At 39.4% G+C, this 23,763-nt stretch overlaps 1 protein-coding gene across 1 annotated transcript; it reads left to right on the plus strand.

The window, feature by feature from the left end:
• The first annotated feature begins 16,978 nt into the window (after positions 1–16,978).
• LOC143546705 (VQ motif-containing protein 25-like) lies at positions 16,979–17,646 on the plus strand. The gene has a single exon (XM_077038313.1). The coding sequence runs from the start codon at positions 16,990–16,992 to the stop codon at positions 17,488–17,490; it is 501 nt and encodes a 166-aa protein (XP_076894428.1). The 5' UTR covers positions 16,979–16,989; the 3' UTR covers positions 17,491–17,646.
• The last annotated feature ends 6,117 nt before the right edge of the window (positions 17,647–23,763 follow it).

Here is a 23,763-nt window from a genome sequence, read left to right on the forward strand (position 1 = left end):
GTGTAAAAAATTTGGAAGCCCATGTAGATTCCATGCTAGTGGCGAACCAAATAAACGGGACGTACACGGCTGTGAATGACACAATGGCCCTATACCTTGCCCAGGCCAAAGCAATCATGCGCGATTTTAATGATTGTAAAGTGATACACGTCAAGCGCAGCGAAAACAAATCTGCGGATGCGTTAAGCAAGCTTGCATCACTGGCCTTCACCCACTTGGGAAAGGATATCCGCGTTGAACTCCTCGAAACACCATCAGTCCCGCACAAGGAAATTTGTGTCATCCAAACCGGTACAGAAACATGGATGACCCCAATAATAAAATACCTTGAAGCAGGAACGCTACCAGAGTCAAAGTCACAGGCAAGAAAACTACGCTGTAAAGCACTGAATTATCAGCTGGTCAATGACACCCTTTACAGACGTAACTTTCTTGGCCCATTGTTAAGATGCGTGGACAACCAAGATGCTGACTACCTCCTAAGGGAGGTTCACGAAGGCATCTGTGGAATACACGCAGGCCCCCGCGCTGTGGTAGCCAAGCTAAACAACGCGGGATACTTCTGGCCGGGGATGCATATGGACGCGTTGGCATACATCAGGAAATGCAGATCTTGCCAGCTTTACGCACCCAACACGCATCGCCCGAAAAATGAACTTGTTCCTGTCACTTCCTCGTGGCCATTTCAGAAGTGGGCCATTGACGTGACAGGCCCATTTCCTACAGCAGCTGGGAATGTTCAGTTCCTAGTGGTAGCCATTGATTACTTCACCAAATGGATAGAAGCGAAACCTTTAGCCCAAACAACCGCAAAGCATATCAAAAAATTTATTTGGGAATTTATTATTTGTCGTTTTGGACTTCCGCAGAATTTGGTAAGCGATAATGGCACCAACTTTGCTGACAAGAAGCTACAGCAGTGGCTGAAAGAACTTCAAATCACCCACACCTTTACCTCAGTGGCACACCCGCAAGGTAACGGTGAGGTGGAGAGAGCAAATAAGAGCATCGTCGAAGGCATAAAGAAAAGACTCTTGGAACATAGATCCGGTTGGGTGGACGAGCTTCCACACGTCCTTTGGGCAAACAGAACGCTGAAGAAGACCAGTACGGGAGAAACCCCGTTCAGTCTCACTTATGGCACTGAAGCCATGATCCCAGTCGAAATCGGTTTACCCTCACCAAGGGTCTTAATCCAACCAGAAGACAATGATGCGGAAAGACGGTTAGACCTTATGCTAGCCGAAGAGCGCAGAGACTTAGCCGCCGTGCGTGAAGAGAACTACAAACGACAAATGCAAAAATACTACAACACGCGGGTAAAACTCTGCAATTTCAATAAAGGAGACTACATACTGCGTAACAACGAGGCTTCGAACCAACAACGCCCAGGAAAGTTGGCCCCGATTTGGGAAGGCCCATACGTTATCAAAGAAGTTATGGGAAAGGGCGCATACCGGCTCGAAAGGCTCGATGGCACTCCCATCCCTAGAACATGGAATGGAGCTCAATTACGCAAATGTTATATGTAGATCAATTCCAACTTGTAAAGAAAAGGCCTAGAGCCACTTCTAATGGAAATGATTCTCCTTTCATGATGTATTGATAGCTTGTAACCTATGAACTTCCCTTACGGGAAGAAGTAGTTGCGTGTGGAAGGCGGCAATACCCGCATAAACACAACGCCAAAATGTTAAAAAGTTCTAAGGAAAACCTACACGCAGGTCAGATGTAGGTAAAGTTTAGCCATCCTTGTAAGTGCAAGTGACGGTCTTACCCGCACAATCACAAACAAGGAAGCCAAACTTAACTTACCATCTACCACGTTAAAAGGTTAACTTATGAACACTTAAAAAAGGATAAGAAAAACCTACACGCAGGTCAGATATAGGTCTAAAGTTAAAGCCATCCTACTAAGTGCAAGTGACGGTTACACCCGCACAATCACGAAAGAGGAAGCGAAAACTTTAGTCCATTATCAACCACGTTCAAAGGTTTAACTTAATGCCTTAGAAATTTCGAAAAGGAAAACCTACACGCAGGTCAGATAGAGGGTAAAGATTAGCCATCCTACCAAGTGCAAGTGACGGTTTTACCCGCACAATCACGAGGGAGGAGGCAAAGCTTTAACCCATCATCAACCACGTTCAAAGGTTCCTATTCTAAACACTTGGAAAATTGCTAATTCAAACTAAGTATGCAAGTCATAAGTTTATAAAGCAAGGAACCCAAGGAAGGAAATAACAATCTTATACGCAAAAAGATTAATATTTCACAATCTATTACAAGAATGGCTGGGTAACTACCCGCCTAAAAGAAATCTATACAAATCTAAGTCTATCCTAGCAGTGGGAAGGGATCTTCAGGATCAGGCTTCAGGGCCACCTCCGCTTGGACCAGCACCGTCAGAGTGCGGCTGCCCAAGGAAAGCCTTAAGGATGTTGAGCCCATCATCAGCAGCAGCAGCTTCATTCACCTTCTCCACCACTGGATGCGGGAAGGCAGCATACCGGTTCACAGCTTGGTCATAAGCAGCTTCAGTATTAACATTGAATAAAGGGAAGTTGGAGGGCGGAAAGCCTCTCTCAGCAAACCCTAGACCAAGCAGGAAGCCAGTCTTCTCCCCATCCTCATGAGAAGCGTTGAGGGCTGCGCTCATCGCATCGTCATAAGAGGTCTCTGAAAGGACCCGACGCACAACCTACAAAAGAAAATTACAAGTTAGAACATTTTCTAATTACAAGCAGAAAGAGTAAAGAAAAAAAAAAAAAAAAAAAAAAGGGGATACCTGAGGCAACGCTTCTCGAAGCAGCCATTGGAGGGTAGCTTGACTTTCTTTGTAAGCACGTTCGGCTCCGCTTTTATCAAGGTTGGCAAGTTGAACTTCCTTGGCGGCAGCTTCTTCGACGCTTTTGAGTTTCCTTTCAGTACGGTCAAGCACCCCCCTCTGGTCAAGGATCTCCTGCAGCTTCTTGGCATCTTCCATTGCCAAGGCGTCATGAGCATGCTGAAGAGCCTTTAATTTGCATTTAAGCTGCTCATTCTCTTCGCGAAGTGGCTCAGCAACAGCTTCAGCCTTGGCAGCCCTCTCAGTTGAGTTTCGCGCAGTCTCCTTGGCCACCCGAAGCTGTTCATTCACAGCTTGGGCAGCCTTGGAGCGGGCCTCGAGTCGCGCCTGGACTTCAACCTCGAGGGCCTTGAATGCCTTCTCCTTCTCGGCTGCGGCAGCGGCCAACTGCCGGTTCTCCTCCCGAAGAGCCCGCGCTTCAGATATATCTTTGGCGCGAGCTGCTTTTAACTTGTCGTTTTCACGACAAAGCAGCTCGACGCGGGGCTGCGTTCGGGCCTGGAGAACCCGAAGCTCATTGGTTAGCCTACCCTCTTGGTAGCTAGCCATGGCTTCCCCCAACGCACCATGAGGAGCAGCGTGGCGAGCCCAGTCCACGCACTCCACAGGGGTGCGAAGGGTTGTTCCTCGGCGTATGTTCCATCTTGGAACATACACTTCATTGGAATCCGACACTGCAAAAGAAACAAAGGCAGTTAGGAAAAGATGATAAAAATATGTAAGGGAAAAAGAACCCTACGTACCTGTAGGGTCAATAACAGGCCGATAGCCGCCAAACCCATCACCTGAACCTAAAGGAAATCCATCCAACAGGTCAGGCAGACGGGAAGGTGGCATAGATCGGCGGGAAGCCTGGCGCATACCTGATGGTCCGGCCGTCGGTGCCGGTGGCGCAGGTATAGTGGCAGCCGCTGTGGTAGCCATGGTTGGCGCCACCTCCTCAGCAACAGTAACCGCCGGCTCCGTGAAAGATGCTGTAAAAATTGCACTCACGGCCGGCGGAGACACTTTCTCAGCTGGAACAGCCTCAGGAAGGCTGGAACCAGCGGAAGCAGGCGTAGACGCCTGGGTCGACGCCTCGGGAAGGCTGACCGAGCCTACCGTCATTGGCGGGGGAATACTTGCTCCAACTCCACCCTGGAATGCGTCAACATCCACACCTGCACAAGCAAAAGTGTTAGAAAAATTTATTTGAAACAACAAATCTGGACAAGAATTATGGGGGTACTCACGGGGTTTCTTGAGCTTGAACGCACGGACGAGCGGGGGCGAACCCGATGGAGCCGGCCTCTTGACACCGGTAACCGTCGTCGTCACTGCCTCCCCGGAGGTAACACCTGCAGCCTCCGGAGCGGTGGTCTCCTCACCACCGGGCTTCCCCGCCACCTCTGCATTATCTGACTCCGAGTCAGATAGGACTACCGGGTCGGCCGTAGAGGCCACCTTCTCCTTGCCCTTCCCGACGGCAGCCTTTTTCTTCCGCACCAGTGGAGGACCTTCTGCGGATTCCTCAGAAGAAGAAATGTCATGAACTCCAGCAGCAGGCACAGCATTGAGAGGTTCAGGGTAGAAGATAGGCTTACCTGGCCGTCGGTGGCTCAGGATCTCTTGGCCTGGCGGGTAAACCTCCACGAACCGACCCGCGGTCTGCTCTAAGATGGGCAACTCGTTCTCGTCCAGAGCACGAGTACCCATCCGCGCAGGACCATCTTCCTCCCGCGGATTCAGGAGCGACTGAAGATCGTTACCCTCTGAAATCAACAAGAAAGTTAGAAAAAATCGTAGTCAGCAAAAAAGAAACAAGACATACCATAAGGGGCAGAGTTCGAACCATATTCAAGGACGATCGGAACCTTATCCGCATTCGCCGCCTTCCACACCCGGCTCATCCCCAGCATCACCATCGCCGACTCCGGAAAACGGAAAACCGGGGACTGGACCCGGGATATCTTCGAAAACCATTCCGCCTCCTCGTAGTTGAGGGCGGGAAGGTTCGGAAGCGCCTGGCCATTCTTGAACTTCATGGCGATGGGGATGGCGCGAGCGGATATGAAGAAGAACTCTCTTCTCCATGAGCGAAGACTCCGCTCGGTGGTACAAATCTTTAAACCCTTGATACGGGTTGTAAGAGTGTACCACCCTTGGATGCACCTCCAAGTATAGAAGGTCATCAGGCGGTCAACGAGGGGCTCAAGGCCCAGTATCCGGCACACCCACTCAAAGTGCCGGACCTTGGCAATGGCCATGGGGTGCACCTCTGTCAGGTGCACACCGTGCCTCTCTAGGACACGGTACACAAACTTTGTCAACGGAAACCTAAGGTTCCCGTAAACAAAGAATGCAGCATAAACCCCGATCTTGCCACTAGGGGCATCGTACACAGTATGATGAGGCTCAGGAAACTCAGGCTCGAGAGACTCGAGCATGAACTTCCTGACGATATACTGGTACAGCTCGACAGGAAGAGAACACTGGCATTCGCCAGCAGTCTTCTGATCATCAGTATCATGAGAAGACATGGTGGAAAAAAGAAAAGATTTCAGAGTAATGCTTTACTAAAAAAGAGAAATTCGCCGGATATTACTGGAGAAGAAGAGATGAAAGTGGAAAGTGTGAATTGCAAATAACCCTCTCCCCCTTTATATAGTAATCGCAATTAATGCGATTAAATTAATACGGAAGAGAGAGAAGCCAAAGATGCAATGAAACTATGACGCGTGGCAAAGGCAAGCTGGCAACAGCTGTCAAAAGGACGTGTGCCAGAGATTTCGCGGCTACGCGCCCGAAATCCCGTGCCCACGCGCCTGAAAAAGCAACTGGAATGACCACATAATGTCATGTCGCCATAACTTCTGGCACGTCCTGACACAGTCAGAAGAAACCGTCGCACGACGTTTGAGGTATTGGGTTGTTATCCATCCACCAACTCTTCAAATTTCAAAATTTAAAAAATTTGAAGACTAAGGTTCAAAAAAGTAAGCGGGAAAATACCCCTTACCTTGGCAAACAAGTAACCATAAGCCGGGTGTGGGTACAGTGTAAAGGCAAAACCCTTCACATACCTAACACCCGCAGGGAATTGAAGCCAAAATATTTGGCAACCAACCATAAGACGGGTGCGGGTACAGTGTAAAGGCAAAACCCTTCACATACCTAGCACCCGCAGGGAATGGACGCCAGGAATACCTTGGAAGTAAAGTAACCGTAAGACGGATGCAGGTACAGTGTAAAGGCAAAACCCTTCACATACCTAGCACCCGCTGAGAATTGAAACCAGGAAGGATCTTCTGGGCAATGCTTGTGAAAACGGAAATAATATCCCCGCATAGCGGGAACATCGAGTACTACGTTGTTTGAGGCTCCAAGATGGAATTGGTGGTTTAAACATAATTGATCACTATGTTCAAAAACTACCAGAACCACGGGGAGAATCCGCACAACTAAGACTCAATGCTCCTGACTTGCGAGGAGGTTACAGACCTACCCGCATCATACCCAAAGACCAAGCAGGAAACTCGGGAATTTCTGCAAGTGACAAGGACTTCCGCGGGAAGAACCCCCATGGAAAACCTTACAAAAACCCCTTTTCAAAACCCTTTGCTTAAGTCCAAAAGTTCACCTCACTTTATTAGACATTCGTGAGAAGAACATTGGACTGGGGGGACTTGAAGAGGTAGGTCCCAGCAGGGCTCAGTTGGTCCCGCATGACTCACCTTGAACAAGGATGTCTGCGCAAAGACCATCTACTCCCGCAGGACCAAACATGCTCAGAGAAGCCTACGCGCAGTATGCAAGCTGCATACGCAGGGAAAAGCCTCCCAATGGTAAAGTAACCCGCCTGTTCCCGCAGTTGCGGATACAAGCCATCAGGGAAGGCTACCCGCACAGCATAGCTACACGCATAAGGCTTTACACTTACAAATATTCAGTGTCACCTGAAAGAATGAGCAAAGGCGGGAGGGGGAAAACTCCCGCCAAAATGGGCCAGTCTGTATGATGGAGGATCTTTTGCGTGATACCTGACGAGGTAAAGACAAAAGATCTGACCAAGAATGCGACAGCTCACTGACAGCAGCGTGGCAGACAGCACGCCACAGCACTGTGACCAATAGCCGCCGCCTGCCCACCAACTCCTGCCAGACCACGTGCCTAGCCTGCAGTTGGTAGAAGACGAAGAGTGCACGGCACGCCTGCTCTGTGTCAGCCGCTACCTATCCACCACTCACAGGTAGGGCACGTGCATAGGTTACAGTTGGTAGCGTGTTGGGCCGGCTAAACCCCTTGGAAACCCACCTTCGGCTATAAAAGACAGCAAATGGTATTATCATTTCATCATCTACTATCTCGTATAACTTACTTGATAATTGCTCTAATAGTATTCATATACTTTTATATTTAAAGAGCAATATAGACTGATTCTCACGCCGGAGGGTGGTCACAAGGAGGAACCCCCCCTTCTCAGTGACGAGCTTACGGTGTCTGTTTTGCAGGTTCCTTGAAGTACAACTTACTCTGCTGGACCTAACCTTCGTGGGAAACATTACTTAACCCCCAGATTACCCATAATCTGCCCGGGGTCACTTAGTGTTTCTTCAAATTTATACCCTTAATTAACCAATTGCTTATCAGAGAGAGAGAGATGGAGTAACGTATTTGAGCAGGATAAAAAAAGCAATAATTAAAAGTGTAATCGATCAACCATAAATAATTGGTTTTAAATGAGTGATATAGAAAAGGAGGTGAGTGTTGTTGGAAGGGTATTTCTTTAAGACAAGAAGGAATTCAAAGTAGGATATTAAATTTATTTCTAAAATACTGAAATTTAACGGGAAAAACAATTGGTACGAGGTCGAGTATGATAAAGGACAGCATATTTTAAAGAGAAAAAAGTAAAACCGCCAAAAAGTGACAATGATATGTAACAACCAAAAAAGACCCTTCATCTTCTCTTTTTACCTTCTTCATGTTACTAAGTAACCGAACTAGTAGCATGGTAACAGTACTTATGTTCATTAAATTGTAATATTATCTACAGTGACAGGTTAATTTACAAATGGTTTTTATCCTACAAAAACATGCATAGTGAAGAAAACAAGTGATATGGTGATATTTTCGTAATTATGCTACAACTCAAAATACAACTAGCGTAATTTATTACACTATAATTTTACAAGTAACGCAATTTTGTTATACTATTTCATTTTGTTGTAACTTGATTATAATTACACTACAACAAAATGAACTAACATAAAATCTTTAATATTAGAAAATTTGGTTTTGAAGAATCCCAACCATGCTTTATTGGAAAAATAACAGTCCCAACTTAACTCTTGGCTGATGGCGGTCCTAACTAATGATGTATTTGTTTCTAACGATCCGAGACTAACGGATGATTAACTCCGTTAGTCTGATGCTTACATAACACACTTTGTTGTCAAAATCTTGATTACGTGGCATAATATGTGGCAACAAGGAATAATAATAATAATAATAATAATAATAATAATATAGCATAGATAAACAAGTTACAGATCCATATCATCATCGTTCACCGTTATATCCATCCCCGCCTTCGCTGCCACCCTCACAATCATCCGGCGAGTCATAATCTACCGCTATGTTTCCAAAATCCTAATTCCGGCAGCTTTATCATGAAAAAAGTTTACACTAATAGATTTATATCCCTTTACCAAAACCGTAAATACCATGTTCATTTTAATTTCTTCCAATTGAATGTCACTTATGTCGCTGGCCATTGACCTCAACGCCATGGTGGGGGTGCTTTCATCAGGCCGAAGTTGCAATGGTAGCGTTGAACCGCCATTTGTCTCTGCCGCCATGGTGGTGGTGGTGGTGCTTCATTCTATAGTTCCTCCCCCTATGACTCACTGAACCTTTGTTTAGCACTCTGAAATCTCAAAATATTCGGACCTAGGGTTTGTGTAGACAGCCACGAACTGATGGATTCTGCCATCGAACAAGAGAATTGAACAGGATTGGGTGAGTGGTAGTGAAAGTAGGGTTTGTAATTTTTTTTTTGAATTGACAAGGAAAATATTGAGGGTAATTAGAGATGAGTGATGGTGTGTGATGGGAGGTGGGAGATGATGGTGGATGGAGGGATTGTTTTACAAAAGAGAGAGAGAGAGAGAGAGAGAGAATATTAAAATAAAGAGACTGCCATGTAAGCTGCTACATAATCAAGGTTTTGACAACTAACGTGCCACGTAAGTATCAAACTAACGGAGTTAACTATCCGTGTCGCGGACCGTTAGAAATAAATACACCTTTAGTTGGGACCGTCACCAGCCAACTGTTAAATTTAGACTGCTATTTGCCAATAGGGCATAGAATTATTTAAAACCAAATTTCCATAATATTAATTAAACCACAAAAATGTTACTCCCTCCGTCCCATTATAAGTGTCCTACTTTGATTTTTTAAGTCTTTCTTGTTTAACTTTGACCGACAATATTTTTGTTTGTGTTATATAATACTTGATGTAAAATATATGAATGGATTGAGTTTTAAATGTATTTTACATTGATATAATTTTCATCAAGTATTATATGACACGAACAAAAATATTTCCGGTCAAGATTGCAAATGAAAGACTTGAAAAGTCAAACTAGGACACTTATAATGGGACAGATGGAGTATTACTTTTAGGTGTATTGGTTTTTTATGTCTCAATTATATCTTTTTTTGGTCGCTATCGGTCCCAACTAACGGATTGGATGCTGACGGTCCAACTTTTAACGTATTTGTTCCAATGGTCCGTGACTAACGGATTCCTAACACTTGCAGGTTGTCGGAAAAAGGTTTTTTTGATGTAAAACTCACATTTTTTTTTCCAGAAAACACCACCAGAACACCGCCACCACCACCACTTGAGCACCGGAAACCATGTTGGATGATGGTTATAGGGTTCCAGCGACCTCAATAATTGGAGCATTTACTAGAAAAGGATTCATAAAGGTTCGATACAAAATTACAAAGATGTTTGGGACAAAAATGTTGAGTTTTCCGGGAAAAAATGTGAGTTTTCCTACCAAAAACATTTTCCGGCAACCTGCAACTAACAGCGTTAGGATTCTGTTAGTCACGGACATTTGGGAACAAATACGTTAAAAGTTTGGACCATTAGCAGCCAATTCGTTAGTTAGAACCGACAACGACCAAAAGACGATAATTTGAATTAATAAAAACCAATATACCTTCATCATTTGATATCAATCACCTATTTTATTTTAGAATTAATGAAATACAAGGTCTTTGTGATTTGGTCCAAGTCCCCCCTTTAAGTACTATAGTTTAAAGCTGCAAGTTTATGGTTTGTAGTTTCAGACGTTTAACAAGTTTGGGGTTTAAGATTTACTTTCACTAAAAAAATTTTATCAACAACAACAACAATAATAGCAACAACAACAACCCAATAATCTCAGCAATAACATAGTTATTGGTAGGGTTTGAGGATGAGGAGATTTAGACAATCTTACCTATAACCCAAGTATAGAAAAATTGCTTCAAAAGAGATCACTAGCTCCAAAATCAGACTATCCTTTAGAAATTCACTTTAAAAACCATTGCCTTTACCCATGACGTAATGGTCAAGTAGTATGGTGTTCACTTTTCAAAATGGAGGTTGTGAATTCAAATTCTTGCAAATGGAATGTTATGAGGATTTTTTGTGATAATGAATTTACTGTTAAGAAGAAAAATAAAAAAATTTCATTGGCAGTTAACGGATTGCCACGGATAATTCTGTTGAATATGAAATATGATTGTTCTTTGGAAGTTAATAAACCAATTACCTATTTACAACTAGGGCCGGCAATTTAGCCATGATACCTTAATACACAGAACACAAACATACACGGCTTTTACAAGTATTGGGTGGACTTAATAAGTGCGCACAAACCCTTCTCCGATTTTCACTATCCGGATCTCCGGTAGCCCGCTGGTTTCCCTCAACATCTCCTGTAGTCGCAACCTTTCAATTCTCTGATATGCCTCTCCATATCTCCGATTCTCCGGCAGTCCGACCTCCCTGCAGTTGAAGTTGTGCCACCGACCACTGAACGGCCAAACCCTTATTCGGTTCGTGTCTTATCGTGTATACATGGTATTAACTGGTTCGGGTTCGGGTTTGAGATACATATACATGATAGTTTTTGTGTCGTGTACAGGTATACATGTTTCGTGTTCATGTCTTATTATATTCGTGTCTTATTGTGTATGAGTAGATACGATATATCGGCCCTATTTACAACGAATGACACTGACTTTGGCAATAACTTTGTAGATGCCCCCCATTAGATTGATACGTATTTGGTAATTTAAAAAGAATAGGTGCAACATCTTTTACTCTTTCCTTCCAAAAAGAGCATGTTTCCGAAATCTTGCTTGACTAAATCCTCACAACTTATATTGAACATAATGAAAACCACAAGATTTCCTTCTTATGATGAAAAGGAGACACTCCAATACTTGGGAACCAATATGGCCTAATACTCACTTCTGATCCAAATGGTGGCATATGGAATGAGGACGGATAAATCATCCCTAAGAGCATTCTTATCCTATCATTCATTATTAGTGAGTGTGGTTTTCTTTATTTTTTTAGCGTAGGGAGTGGTTTACGGTATTATAAATAGAAAGGTGGCATATGGAATGAGGACGGATAAATCATCCCTAAGAGCATTCTTATCCTATCATTCATTATTAGTGAGTGTGGTTTTCTTTATTTTTTTTAGCGTAGGGAGTGGTTTACGGTATTATAAATAGAAAAGAGAGGAAAGACAATGGTATTTCTGTATATTTGATCTATTGGTTTTTAATAAATCATCCCTAAGAGCATTCTTATCCTATCATTCATTATTAGTGAGTGTGGTTTTCTTTATTTTTTTTAGCGTAGGGAGTGGTTTACGGTATTATAAATAGAAAAGAGAGGAAAGACAATGGTATTTCTGTATATTTGATCTATTGGTTTTTAATAACTTTTTAAAGTAATTGTAAGTGAAGAAAACAGACAGTGTAATGATAAATGTATAAAAACATTATTTAATAGAGAAAATATAGTATTTTAAATATAATTTTAGGTTTGTAGACAGGGGAATAGACGTGAACGCTCTAAGGACATATATGACAGGGCTACGCCACATCTTTACAAAGGGGCTTTCGTGTGTTTTCTTTAGGTAAAAGCGTTAGTCAAAGAACGGGCATTGGCATTGGATTGAGAGGTGTGTGTTTATTTATTTAAGTTTTCTAAACCAATTACAATCACACACTAAAAGATAGATTGGGAATATTTGGGATGGAAGAACCACTCTCTTCACCCTTAATTATGGGTGCCTTAATAGTACTCTGCCATCATATAGTGTCCATGTAAATGGCGCACAATTAACCATCTCATACGTTATCGATATCTCTATATCCTTTATCTTTCATTTGGTTTTCTCAAGTTTTGGGAAAATCATTATTATAGAAACATAAATAATTGTTAATTGTAAATATTTTATTTCAAACCGTTTTTTATAAGAAAAACAAAAACTCACCCTTATGGCCTTATCCACTCATGAGAAAAAGGATGATAATTGACATGTAGTATGGTGATCACATAGCATGTTCTTAAAGTATAAGTAACCAACTAACTGTTAAACGTGTCCAACACCAAACCAGATTGAAGACTTCTAGAATCTTGGAGAATATTTAATATAATATTTAGAATCTTGAAGGCTTATTTTATTTAATCCTATTTGTTTTAGATTCAAATTGTGTATTTGAGTTAGTATAGGATTAGTCATGTATGGGCTCTATATAAGCCATACATTGTATAAAAATTATTAAGTTTTTCTCGTTTGTCGTTTTCTTAATAAAAGAGTCGATCGTGTGTTGATCAAATCTCGTGTTTGTGTTCTTGATTCACCCGCTAAAAGTTTAACAAGTGGTATCAGAGCCTAGGGCTCGTATCGGGAAGCGGTTTGAAGATCGGAGGCAGCCTCCACCGGCAGGTGTGTCCGTCGGTGGAGGGCAGGCGTGAAAGAAAGGTTTGATCGAAAGAAAACAGAAGCCAGGTGTAGTCGACATATATAAACCCAGCGATTGTTAGTAGTTCCTTTATTCACAAAAGCATAAAGAGGTCACTGACTAAGAAGAAGGTGCAATGTTATTATTCATCTGTTTAATTTTTTCTCGTGCATATTGTAATTAATTATCAAGTTTGCAATGTGTGTGGATATTTTTGTGAGATAAATATAGCCACCACCACTTTGATTTGTGAAAGAAGTAAGCACGTCTCAAAGTCAACAGGGTGTCATCATCGTAAAGAAGCAAACGAGAGGGGTTAGTGATTAAACCTATCGAAGTCGAAGGAAGCGAGGCCGACTATTTTAGTATGTTTAAAACAGAGAAACCGATCGAAGGAAGGTGTGTCCAGGTTCCGATCTCGGTGAGTTTCCGATCAAATGTATCCATGTTCCGCTGGTAGTTAACAGTGGATCGAAGGCTGTTTCGGGGCTGCCTTGATGATCAAAAGGTTCCGATCGAGTAACAACATAAACGGGCTGTCACATCGGGACAACAGCCGTGTACGATTGGGTTCGTCTTTGAAAACAAACCACGGAGGATTGTCGCGAGATTTTACTAGCTGTTACAAAGTGGTTCGGGTCTGCCAGTATAACTATATCTAACTGAGTTTAGTCTTAGTCCTGAAGAAAAAGCAGTGGTGGCCGGTTTGAATCTAGTCTTTTGGGTTGCATCTAGGTTGTATGTCAACTTAGTTTTTGGTGTTCATCAAGTCAAAGGTTTCAGTGATAACGTGCTATCACCTTGTGTCGGGATGGTTAAGTCTCCGTGTGTCGAGCAATGATGTTGTGCCATGATCTTGTGTCGGTATGGTTAAGTATCCATGTGTCGGGATGATAAACTCTCCGTGTGTCAAGGTAGTTTAGTGGGTTGGATCAATGATCCAACAGTCCCGAGTGGTAGCCTTGTCGGGCTCTCTAAACGAGACAATATCAGATGTTCGAGTCCGGTTTTGAGACCAAATTGTAACGTACATGGCAGCAACATTTCAGGTTGTTGACAACAACGAGGGATGAGTTACGGAGCTAGAACTGGTGGCTAAAAATGGCCACATAATTATGGTTTTGGGGCTGTCAAATTAGAAGACAACGGGTACAATGGTTTCGGTTTTGGTTTGTACGAACAATGGGTTCCTAGGAGAACATCGAAGATGATCAAATGTGAAAAGGCTATTTGGAGGTGAGTTGAATATATCCTAGATCTTGTGTAGATTAAGGAGTGACGGACCAAGATGCAACTTCGTGTGAAGGCGTACGACGAGTCCAAGAATCAAGTCCAAAGATATACGAGTGTTGAGGGTTGTGAAAGACCTTAAAGGAACAAGTATGAATCTAGAGGGAGTGTTGAATTTGACACTTGAGTCGAAGTCGAAAGACGTGTCTGTGTTGAGTCGTGGGTTGTTTCGAGTCGAGCTGTTTCGTGTGTGTCACGGTTAGAAGAAGTTCGGTGTTGAGAGGGAGTGTTAAACGTGTCCAACACCAAACCAGATTGAAGGCTTCTAGAATCTTGGAGAATATTTAATATAATATTTAGTTTATTATTATAAGATAAGTTAGTCTTATTTTATTTAATCCTATTTGTTTTATATTCAAATTGTGTATTTGAGTTAGTATAGGATTAGTCATGTATGAGCTCTATATAAGCCATACATTGTATAAAAATTATTAAGTTTTTCTTGTTTGTCGTTTTCTTAATAAAAGAGTCGATCGTGTGTTGATCAAATCTCGTGTTTGTGTTCTTGATTCACCCGCTAAAAGTTTAACAATATCACAAAATCGATGCATTTGAAACAATGCAACACGGTAATGTACTTTTGTCTTCTTAATCTTTGATTTGGAAGTAAAAAAACTTACAAAGCCTTCAATATTGTGTCAAATTTTTTAATGTTAAAGTAACGTACCCAAATTAAATATAACGGTTAAAAAGATCCTTCAATAATGTATAAAAAATTATATAATGTTGTCTTAAACCATATATGTCGAATTTAAAATACCTATAAGGTTGGGAGATTTTGATTGTAAGTTTGTTGTGATATGTGGAAAGCTCCACTTGATACCGTACACCGTCGGTCCGGCTATTTCATATCATTCATTTGTCTAACACAAGTTGGATTCATTTTCAAATACAGTTAAGACAAATTATGAGATTAATTTTATATTAGATTTAATAACTGCTAAACTTTGATAATAACAATAACTTTTAAAAATAATCTATTAAAGAAGTGCAACCCATGATAGACATGTGGTGCAACTTGTGATATACGATTATTCATTTGCTAATACCTCATGGGGCGTCGATTATTCATTTTCTAATACGTCATGAGGCGTTTATTGTTTGATTCAATCGGATTTGACACAATAATTATTGGTCGAACCACTTAACAACCATTTTGAAGAATGACAAATCCATGCATTCCGGTTAGATTGGCCGATTGATCTACTGGTTTAGCGGTTTAACATATTTGGTTTTGATTATTTGAATCTATATATTTTGTTAATTTATTTTTTAAAACTGATCATTTGTCTAAATAATGGTAAATAACAAATGTGGTTCACGATTATAATACAAATACTTAAACTACCATGCAAACATGTTTAATTTACACGGCCGGTTTCAAATTTTAAACCGGAACGAATAGTTAAACGGTAAACCATCCAAACCAAACTGTTTGGATCTCAAATCGATCGAATTTGGTTCCGTTTAATCTATCAAAACACTCCCTTGTGCAAACTTCTCTAAAAACTGTTGGGCATAAAAAAAAACTATTGTTTATATAGACTATCCAACGATTTGTTATGTAGAAGTTCCTTTATCATTATTGGGTTATATTATGTATTGTAATTAATCATATATTATCTTTTTCAAACAATATATACAAGTTGTTTTAATTTCAAATCAAATTTGAATATAACATTAGCAAGTAATGTCTTTCTCTATTATTTACACGCAAGTGGGCAACTATGCTCAATTTAGCGTTTAATTATATATTATAAAATCAATACATTATTAATTATATTTTTCTCTCATTCTTTCCACATTACCCTCTGCATGATTAACTATAAATCAAATTCTTATTTTTTGATATTCAGATTCGAATATAATTAAATGCCTGTTATAGACTATATTCATGTTATGTAATCTCTGTCTCTTAACTATTGATTCATTAAAGAGAGTAAAGTTGAAAGATTAAATTCCCTTAACTATTTCTTAAATTTTATGCTTCCACTTTTTTTTTTTGAACGACTAACTAAGTAACACCGGGTACTCCGTACGCGGCCCCCATTGGCTAAATGTAGCCCGAGCCCCTAGCGGTCCACCTATTGAGTGATTCACCGGATAAAACCCGACCCCACACCCGCCAAATGGCACGACAGCGAGGAGCCGGTAAAACCGGGTGAGATCAGGACTCAAACCCTAGCAAGCCAGGGCCATCCCTCATATATCCTGTATAAATTGGTGATAGTGAGGTTTGAACCTTCTACCTCTCACTTGTAAAGTGAGTGCTCTACCATTGAGCCACATCCAATTTATGCTTCCACTCTTTAATTTTTTTCAATGGAAGAACATACACATATATGCATATTACATTTAGACAAAATACTATATGATTAAATATCTAGTAGAATTAACATATGTTTTAGTCAATATATATTAGACATACGGGTTCTTAATATAATGTTGTTTCCTACAGAAAAAATATCTATACGCATGTACATGCAAAATTAACCAAATAGGAAAAAGTGTTGAGGGAGAAAAGTGTCAATTTGGACATTATTTGGTAGCAAACACTGTGGAATGCGATGCTAATGTACCTTCAAAAATCCTGTTTCACACACGGAGAAAATCTTCTGTGATGCCATACATGCAATTTACCAAGGACCATTTCCCTTTTCTTATACATACATATATAATTAATATTTATTTATACATAACATATATAAGCTTTATTTAAAATTTAAAAAAAATACATTTAGTAATATTAGGATGTAACATAATTAATGTCCTTGTGGATTTTGTTTGCCGGTCACTCTCTATACTCCCTAAAATCACACAAAATGTGTACCATGGAAGACATGATGAGCAATAACATCAAACACACATGCTCCTCAACCACAAAGCCACTCACCATGCACAAAGACTCTCGCATCATCTCCAAGATCAAGCCCAAGATTCGCATAATTCACATCTTCGCACCCGAGATCATCAAAACCGACGTTGCCAATTTCCGGGAATTGGTTCAACGCCTCACCGGGAAACCGGCTGAAAAGAAGAAGCTGAAAACAAGAAAAGAGTCCCACAAAAGATCGAATTTTTCGCCCGCTGGGTTAGAGGTGAGGGAGAAGATCAAAGGGGAGGAGGATATATGGGTGGGAGCGAATTCGGGTGGCGGGTTCTTGGGTGGGTTTGGTGATCTTGATGGGTTCATGCAAGAGTTTAGTCAGCATAACCATGGGTTTGCAACGGTTATACCAAATCTTGATGCACCTACTTTGGTTAATTCTCATTTGGAGTATGGCTTTGGGGAAAGATCACTTAATTTTCCTACCTATAGCTAATTAATTAATTTCTCTCCGAAATTCTTCTGGTTTAAATTAGGTTTATTAATTATATCTAGTCTTGATTCATGGCTAATTGATTTGATTAATTATTTGTGTTTGGTGTTGTTTGTTGTTACTTGTTAGTTGACTGAATCTATGTATGTACCCTCTGGATCAACTGATCATAGTTAACTGGTATTTTGAGCCACCGCAATTTATCGGAAGAAGTTTAATTAATTAATTCAAACAAGATGTGTATAATTAAAGTCACTCTTTGTGAATTTGTGGATGGATATATGCTAACCGAGTGAATCCTTACAAAATCAAAATAGGATAATTTTCTTTTCGTACTTATATATATTTGTAGTAGTTGTAGGGTTATGATCAAGCTCCAAATTAAATCTGTTACTTTCTCCAAAGCACCATGAGTTAGGAGTTGTCATTAGGGGGTCGTACTAATCTAGTAATCTTCTCTGTATCGTTCCAATTTTATTGGAGGTCTCCGAAGGGACACCATGGGTGCGGTCATGGTGCTTGTCCTCCCATGTTGAGTTCTTATGAGTAATGTACAAGCAACATAAAAAATAATACTAACAATTTATCAATTGTTTGTTGAAACAACTGAACCGTATGATTTGATGATGTTACTCTGATATAATGTGGTGGTAGAATGGTAGATGACCGTTTATAGACATAATTCGATATTTAAAGTCAAATTTGATCTTAAGGTTGTTATGATCAAGTCAAATGTGATTAAAGTGGATGTGTGTCAGAGTTAGTTACTGCCAATTTGTCAGCCATTTGTTGTGAATGATCATCGCCTCCTAGTGCCGGATTCACACTATCATATCTTCTCTTGGTGCACATGAATGGGTTGATCAGCATAATAAAACAAGTTCATGCGATATTGGCTATGTTGATTAATTACAACTTTTTATGACCAAACGTCCAGACCTTCAACATCAATCGGTCCCCACATTAAACTTAATATTAACAGGTCTTGGTTCTCCTATTGTCGACATATGTAACGCCTATAATTTTCTGTGTATTACCGGGAATAATATTTAACGAATTATTTTATTAGAATTGGAATTAATTAACTTATTTTATTTACAATGGAGTACTGAATTAAGCTATCATTGCCGGTTACTTATAAAATGATTGAAAAGTCGACTGAAGTCAATGTCTTTATTATAAAGAATAATATTAATCATTATAATCGTATGAAAAAATCTCGTAAAACTTTTATAACAAAGAATAACCAATCTCATAATTTTTTTTATGAGAGGTCGTGGGTTAAAAGTCTCACGTGAAAGATGTTGTGTAACATCCTAAATATTCTTATATTAAATAAAGAGAGTTGCATTAAATTATCGTGTGTTAAATAATTAATTAGTGTAATATAAAGAAGAATCATGGACTTAGATTAATTAAGATGGATTAAAGGGCCATGGGCCTTAGGTCCATGGGCTTTAAGGGATATAAATGTCCCCTTAAACCATCCCACAACCCTAATCCTCATTCCATCTTCTATATTTCTCTACACACTCAAAAACACATACATCCTACACGCCGTATACGACCGAGAGAGAGACGAGCGAGATCCGAGAGCGAGTAACGTCGGTTGTGATTAGATCTTTGTTATTCGAGTTTTATACAAGATCTAGAGTTCCTAAACAAGCTAATCAAGATCAAACGAACACATAAAGGTATGTCTTTCACCTTAAAGTTTATGTTTTAACGTTTAACCTTGAAACTGAGAACGAGAATAGATCGAGTATAAAGGAAACATAAAGTTGTAAACTTGATGCTAAAACGAACCTAATAAATCCGTAAACCTAGTTGGAACGTTTTAGCTTAAAAGATCGGACTTTACAAATCGTTCGGGTCAAGCTTGGGCCATAATCGGTCTAGGGAACAGGTGGAATTAAGGCCGAACCATAATAAGCGAACAAGGGTCGCAAAACGCGTGTTTCGGATTGGTAAAACGAACTCCGTCAGCATCAGCTCGCTGCAGTGAGCTTGCTGTATAACTTCATCGAAAGTATAAGTTCGCTTGTGGTATAACTTCGCCTGCGGTGTAAGTTTGCAACTAAGTAACTTCGCTAGAATCCAAGTTCGCTTTTGATTAACTACGCTGAACATTAAGTTCGCCAATGTTAACTTCGCTGAACATTAAGTTCGCCAATGTTAACTTCGCTGAACATTAAGTTCGCATGTATACAAGTTCGTCCACTGTGAACTTCGCCTAATACAAGTTCGCTAATGTTAAATTCGCTTAATATTAAGTTCGCCAAAAGTTAAGTTCGCTGAGAAGTGAATTAAAATCCTAGTGAAAAAATGTGCTAAGACAGCTTAACCCCAGCTAGGGGCTCTGCTCCTTGGACCCCGCTAGGGGCTGCCGCCCCTAGAACCCCGCTGCCAGGGGCGCTGCCCCCGGACCCCCGTTCGTTGAGGGTTATAATTGAACTAGAAAAAAAACAATATAGATAACGATAAATGATTGATACGTGTAATTATTATACAATTAGTCGTGCGCAGCTCAAGAAAGGGATTACGATTAACGGTGAACGTAACCGCATTCAGGTGAGTTTCTAGCCCCATTTCCTTGTTATGTTTTCGAGGCTGTGTGCATACTCGATGTGATAGTTAGTAAGCTTACCTTAAATGGTAAGTGTATACCATGTATGATTTATGTGATAGATGTTATGTTATGATTGTGAATGAAAGCTTGTCAATACGTGAACGATCTTCGGATATTGCACGTGTTGACAAGGGAGGTATGTACATTGTGAATGAAAGCTTGTCAATACGTGAACGATATTCGGATATTGTACATGTGGACAAGGGAGGTATGTATATGAAAGATGAATGTGTATGATATAAATATATGAACGATATATGAGTATGTAATAATGATTAAAGAAAGTATATGTATGAGTATGTAAAGATAGTATGAACGAAGAAGAAGAAAGGGGGATCGGACTCTAATAATATCTGAGATAGAGAAGACGGGATCAGACCCATATAATATCTAAGATAGAGAAGTAAAAAGGGATCAGACCCTAATAATATCAGAGATAGACAAGAAATGGATCAGACCCTAAATAATATCTGAGATGGACAATGGAAATAGGGATCAGACCCTAATAATATATGAGATAGGAAAGGAAGGGATCAGACCCTAATAATATCTGAGATAGAATAGACAGTAAATATAAAGTATGAACTTAATAAAGTATGTACGTATGTATGAAAGTATGAAATAAAAGTAAATTAGTAAAGTAATTATTATGTAACTTCGGATGCATGGTTGAAGGTAAGTGAATGTATTGTATGATGTATGATTAACTAGAACTCACTCAGCGTAGCTGACTTTTAGTATGCACGCTGGTGAGTAGGATGCGACAGCTGGCGTGAGTGGAACACATGGCAGAAGAATAAAAGTCTGGCATCTGAAGACCCTTTTATTTTTTATAAGTTATGTTTTAATTTCGAAAGACAAGAAGAATGTTTTAAGACATGTTTATGATTTGATATGTAATGTTTTATGAAAGTTTTATATTCTGCGTAAAGTTTTTAATTAACTCTGATTTTATAACTGCGTTTATGAGTAAATCCAACACCAAAGTAGGGCTACCAGCAACGGGGCCTTACATGTTGTTCTGAGCTAAGCTAAGGGGTTTTCCAGTTGTGATCATGGGTTGGATTCTCGTCTGAAACATTATAATTTGACTAATCATGAGCGTAATTTAATTAACTTAATATCGGTTTTAGTTCCATTGTTGTTTTGTAATTTTGAAAATTGGAGAAGTTTCCAAAATTTGAAATCTCAATTATAAATGGTTTTGTTGTAATTGTTAGAACATTCAGAATTCAATAACTCTCATTTATAAATGGTTTTGTTGCAAGTGTTTGAACATTTAGAATTCAATGAAGTTTCTAGCTTCTTCTTTGATAAGTAAAAGCATTATTATATGTGCTTTGATATAATGCTAAATATATATGTTTCCCTTGTTTATTTTATTTAATATTTTAATTGTTTTTGTTCGTTTTTAGTCAAGATTTGTATACTACTAACGTTTTTCTGTGTCGTAGGTTCCGGGATTTGATCGTGATTAAAAAGGGCGAAAAACGAGCTAAAACGAGCCGAAACAGAGATCCGGAACGCGTCAGGAAGAACTAGAACAGAGAACCGGTCAGACAGGACCGGTCTGACCGGACCCCTTGGTGGAGCACGCGGCGCTGCGCCTAGGGGAAAGGCAAAACGCCCTTTGCGCGGCGCCTAGGCAATGCTGATGGGTTTTTAACTCGTTTTTGTTTATTGTCGGGCCTTGTTTTCGCTATTTAAACACCTTTAACTTAAACCTGACATAACCTGAAGCCACCATACGAATTTGAGAGTTCTTGGAGCTATATTTCGAGTTTTGTGGTGATTTTGAAGGCACGAGAACAACCGGTGAAGAGCTTTACGTTCAAGATCGAAGACTACGGGTTTTATCGCCTTTAATCTTTCGTTTCTCATTATATCACCATGTTTTCAGTTTTATTTGCTTTGTTTGATTTAGACTATATGATGCTAGGCTAAACTTCATAAACTACCTAGGTCGTGATGAACCTTAGTTCGGTTTGATTTTATTTGGATTTTCGTTTCGTTATGGATATTATGTTCTAAGTAAACGGTTGAGTTTTATTTAGTTGATGCGTATGATTGCTTGGTTTTGTTTACTTGAATTTATTGTTTCACATTGCCCTTGTTGATTGTTTCATAGGATAGGGTTTTGTTAGGTCATTATTGTGTGTTCTTGACTAGTTTATGATTTATATCGATTAAGATCATAAAAACAATAAAATCAATTAAACAAATAAAAGTGAGTTGCTAGTCTAAAAAGCTGTAAAGTGATAGGCTATTAATAGATCTTTGCTTGTCGGGATTGCTAGATTTAGTTCTTCATAAGGAGTCCGTCTAGGTTTGATTGTCAGCTTAGTCTATTAAATTAATTGGGTTTGCTTTGCTATCTTTTGAATTCCGCGTTGTAAGGTAGGTTTTCGTCATAAAAGATACTTAGACATAAGCAATTAAATAACCGTAAGGAAGTTTAATATAAAACTGGTGAGTCTTAAAACTTGTTAGAAACCATAGGCGTATTCTTGAAGTTCAAGGGTCCTGTTCGGGTTATCTGTCAAGGGTCTATCTTTTGATCCCGGTTCCATAACTTGCGTCTTTCCATTTAAATTAATAACCGTAACTTTGGGGATTCCGGCCTGGGTAGTTATTTTAATCATCTGAATCAATCCAAGTTTTCTAAATTGTTTATTAGTTAAAACTAGTTAGGGTTTAAGTTTTATTAGTTAATTAATAAGTAATGATTATGTTTTATTATTATTATATTAATTAGGGTTATGTTTAATTAGTTTATTATTAGTTTAATAGTTAAGTAATCATTAGTTAATTATTATTAGAGTTTTAATAATTAGTTTAAATCCCCCTCAAATATTATTAATAAACAGTTGTGTCTTGTAGTTGAGTCTAATTTGCTAGTTTCGTAATTTAAAGAGTCTCGTGGGTTCGATATCCGGACTTACTTAGCTGTACTAGAGTCGATCGGTTCACTTGCCGGTTAGTAGTTTAAGCTAAGTTTAAGAGTCTAGAGTATTACTTAGTGTCTAGATTAGTTTAATTTTTAGTTAATAATTATTTGACTACTTCAAGTACATTATGCTTCATCCTTATCACTATAATTATACAAAAAAAAATATTATATTTATCTTTTTTATTTAATTAAAAAAATACTTTTATACTTTTATTATTACAGTTATTTTTTCCTCTACATACAACCGGTCCAACAAATATAAGGACAAACAAAGTTTTCCCAAATTTATAAAAAATCGCTACATTTTCCTTCTCCATCTTATAATTTATACTCACAACTTCACCCTATAATTTGCAAATTTTCTTCACATAGTTTAGGGGATGGGTTAAGAATGCTCTTATTATACTTTTTTACATCCACCGATTTCTTACATTATTGTGCTGAAGAAAATGGTTGTCGCTAGGAATCTAGGATTGTCCTCGTGGATCTAAATGCATACTTTAGAATCAAAGCCTATGATCTTCCAATTTTATGTTGGGAAATAGATTTTAATACGTAACAAATTCAGCAAATATTAAAAAATAAATAAAGACAAACAAACTTTTTTCAAATTTACAAGAAATCACTACGTACATTTTCGTTCTCCATCTTCTAATTTATACTCACAACCCCACCCTATAATTTGCAAATTCTCTTC

This window comes from Bidens hawaiensis, unplaced genomic scaffold (assembly GCF_021521415.1).
Source record: "Bidens hawaiensis isolate Kalapana, Puna unplaced genomic scaffold, B.hawaiensis_p1.1 tig00014424_1, whole genome shotgun sequence".
NCBI lineage: Eukaryota > Viridiplantae > Streptophyta > Magnoliopsida > Asterales > Asteraceae > Bidens > Bidens hawaiensis.

Excerpts from the sequence above, each read along its gene's own strand:
- LOC143546705 (XM_077038313.1), top strand. The coding sequence starts at position 16,990 with ATGTGTACCATGGAAGACATGATGAGCAATAACATCAAACACACATGC.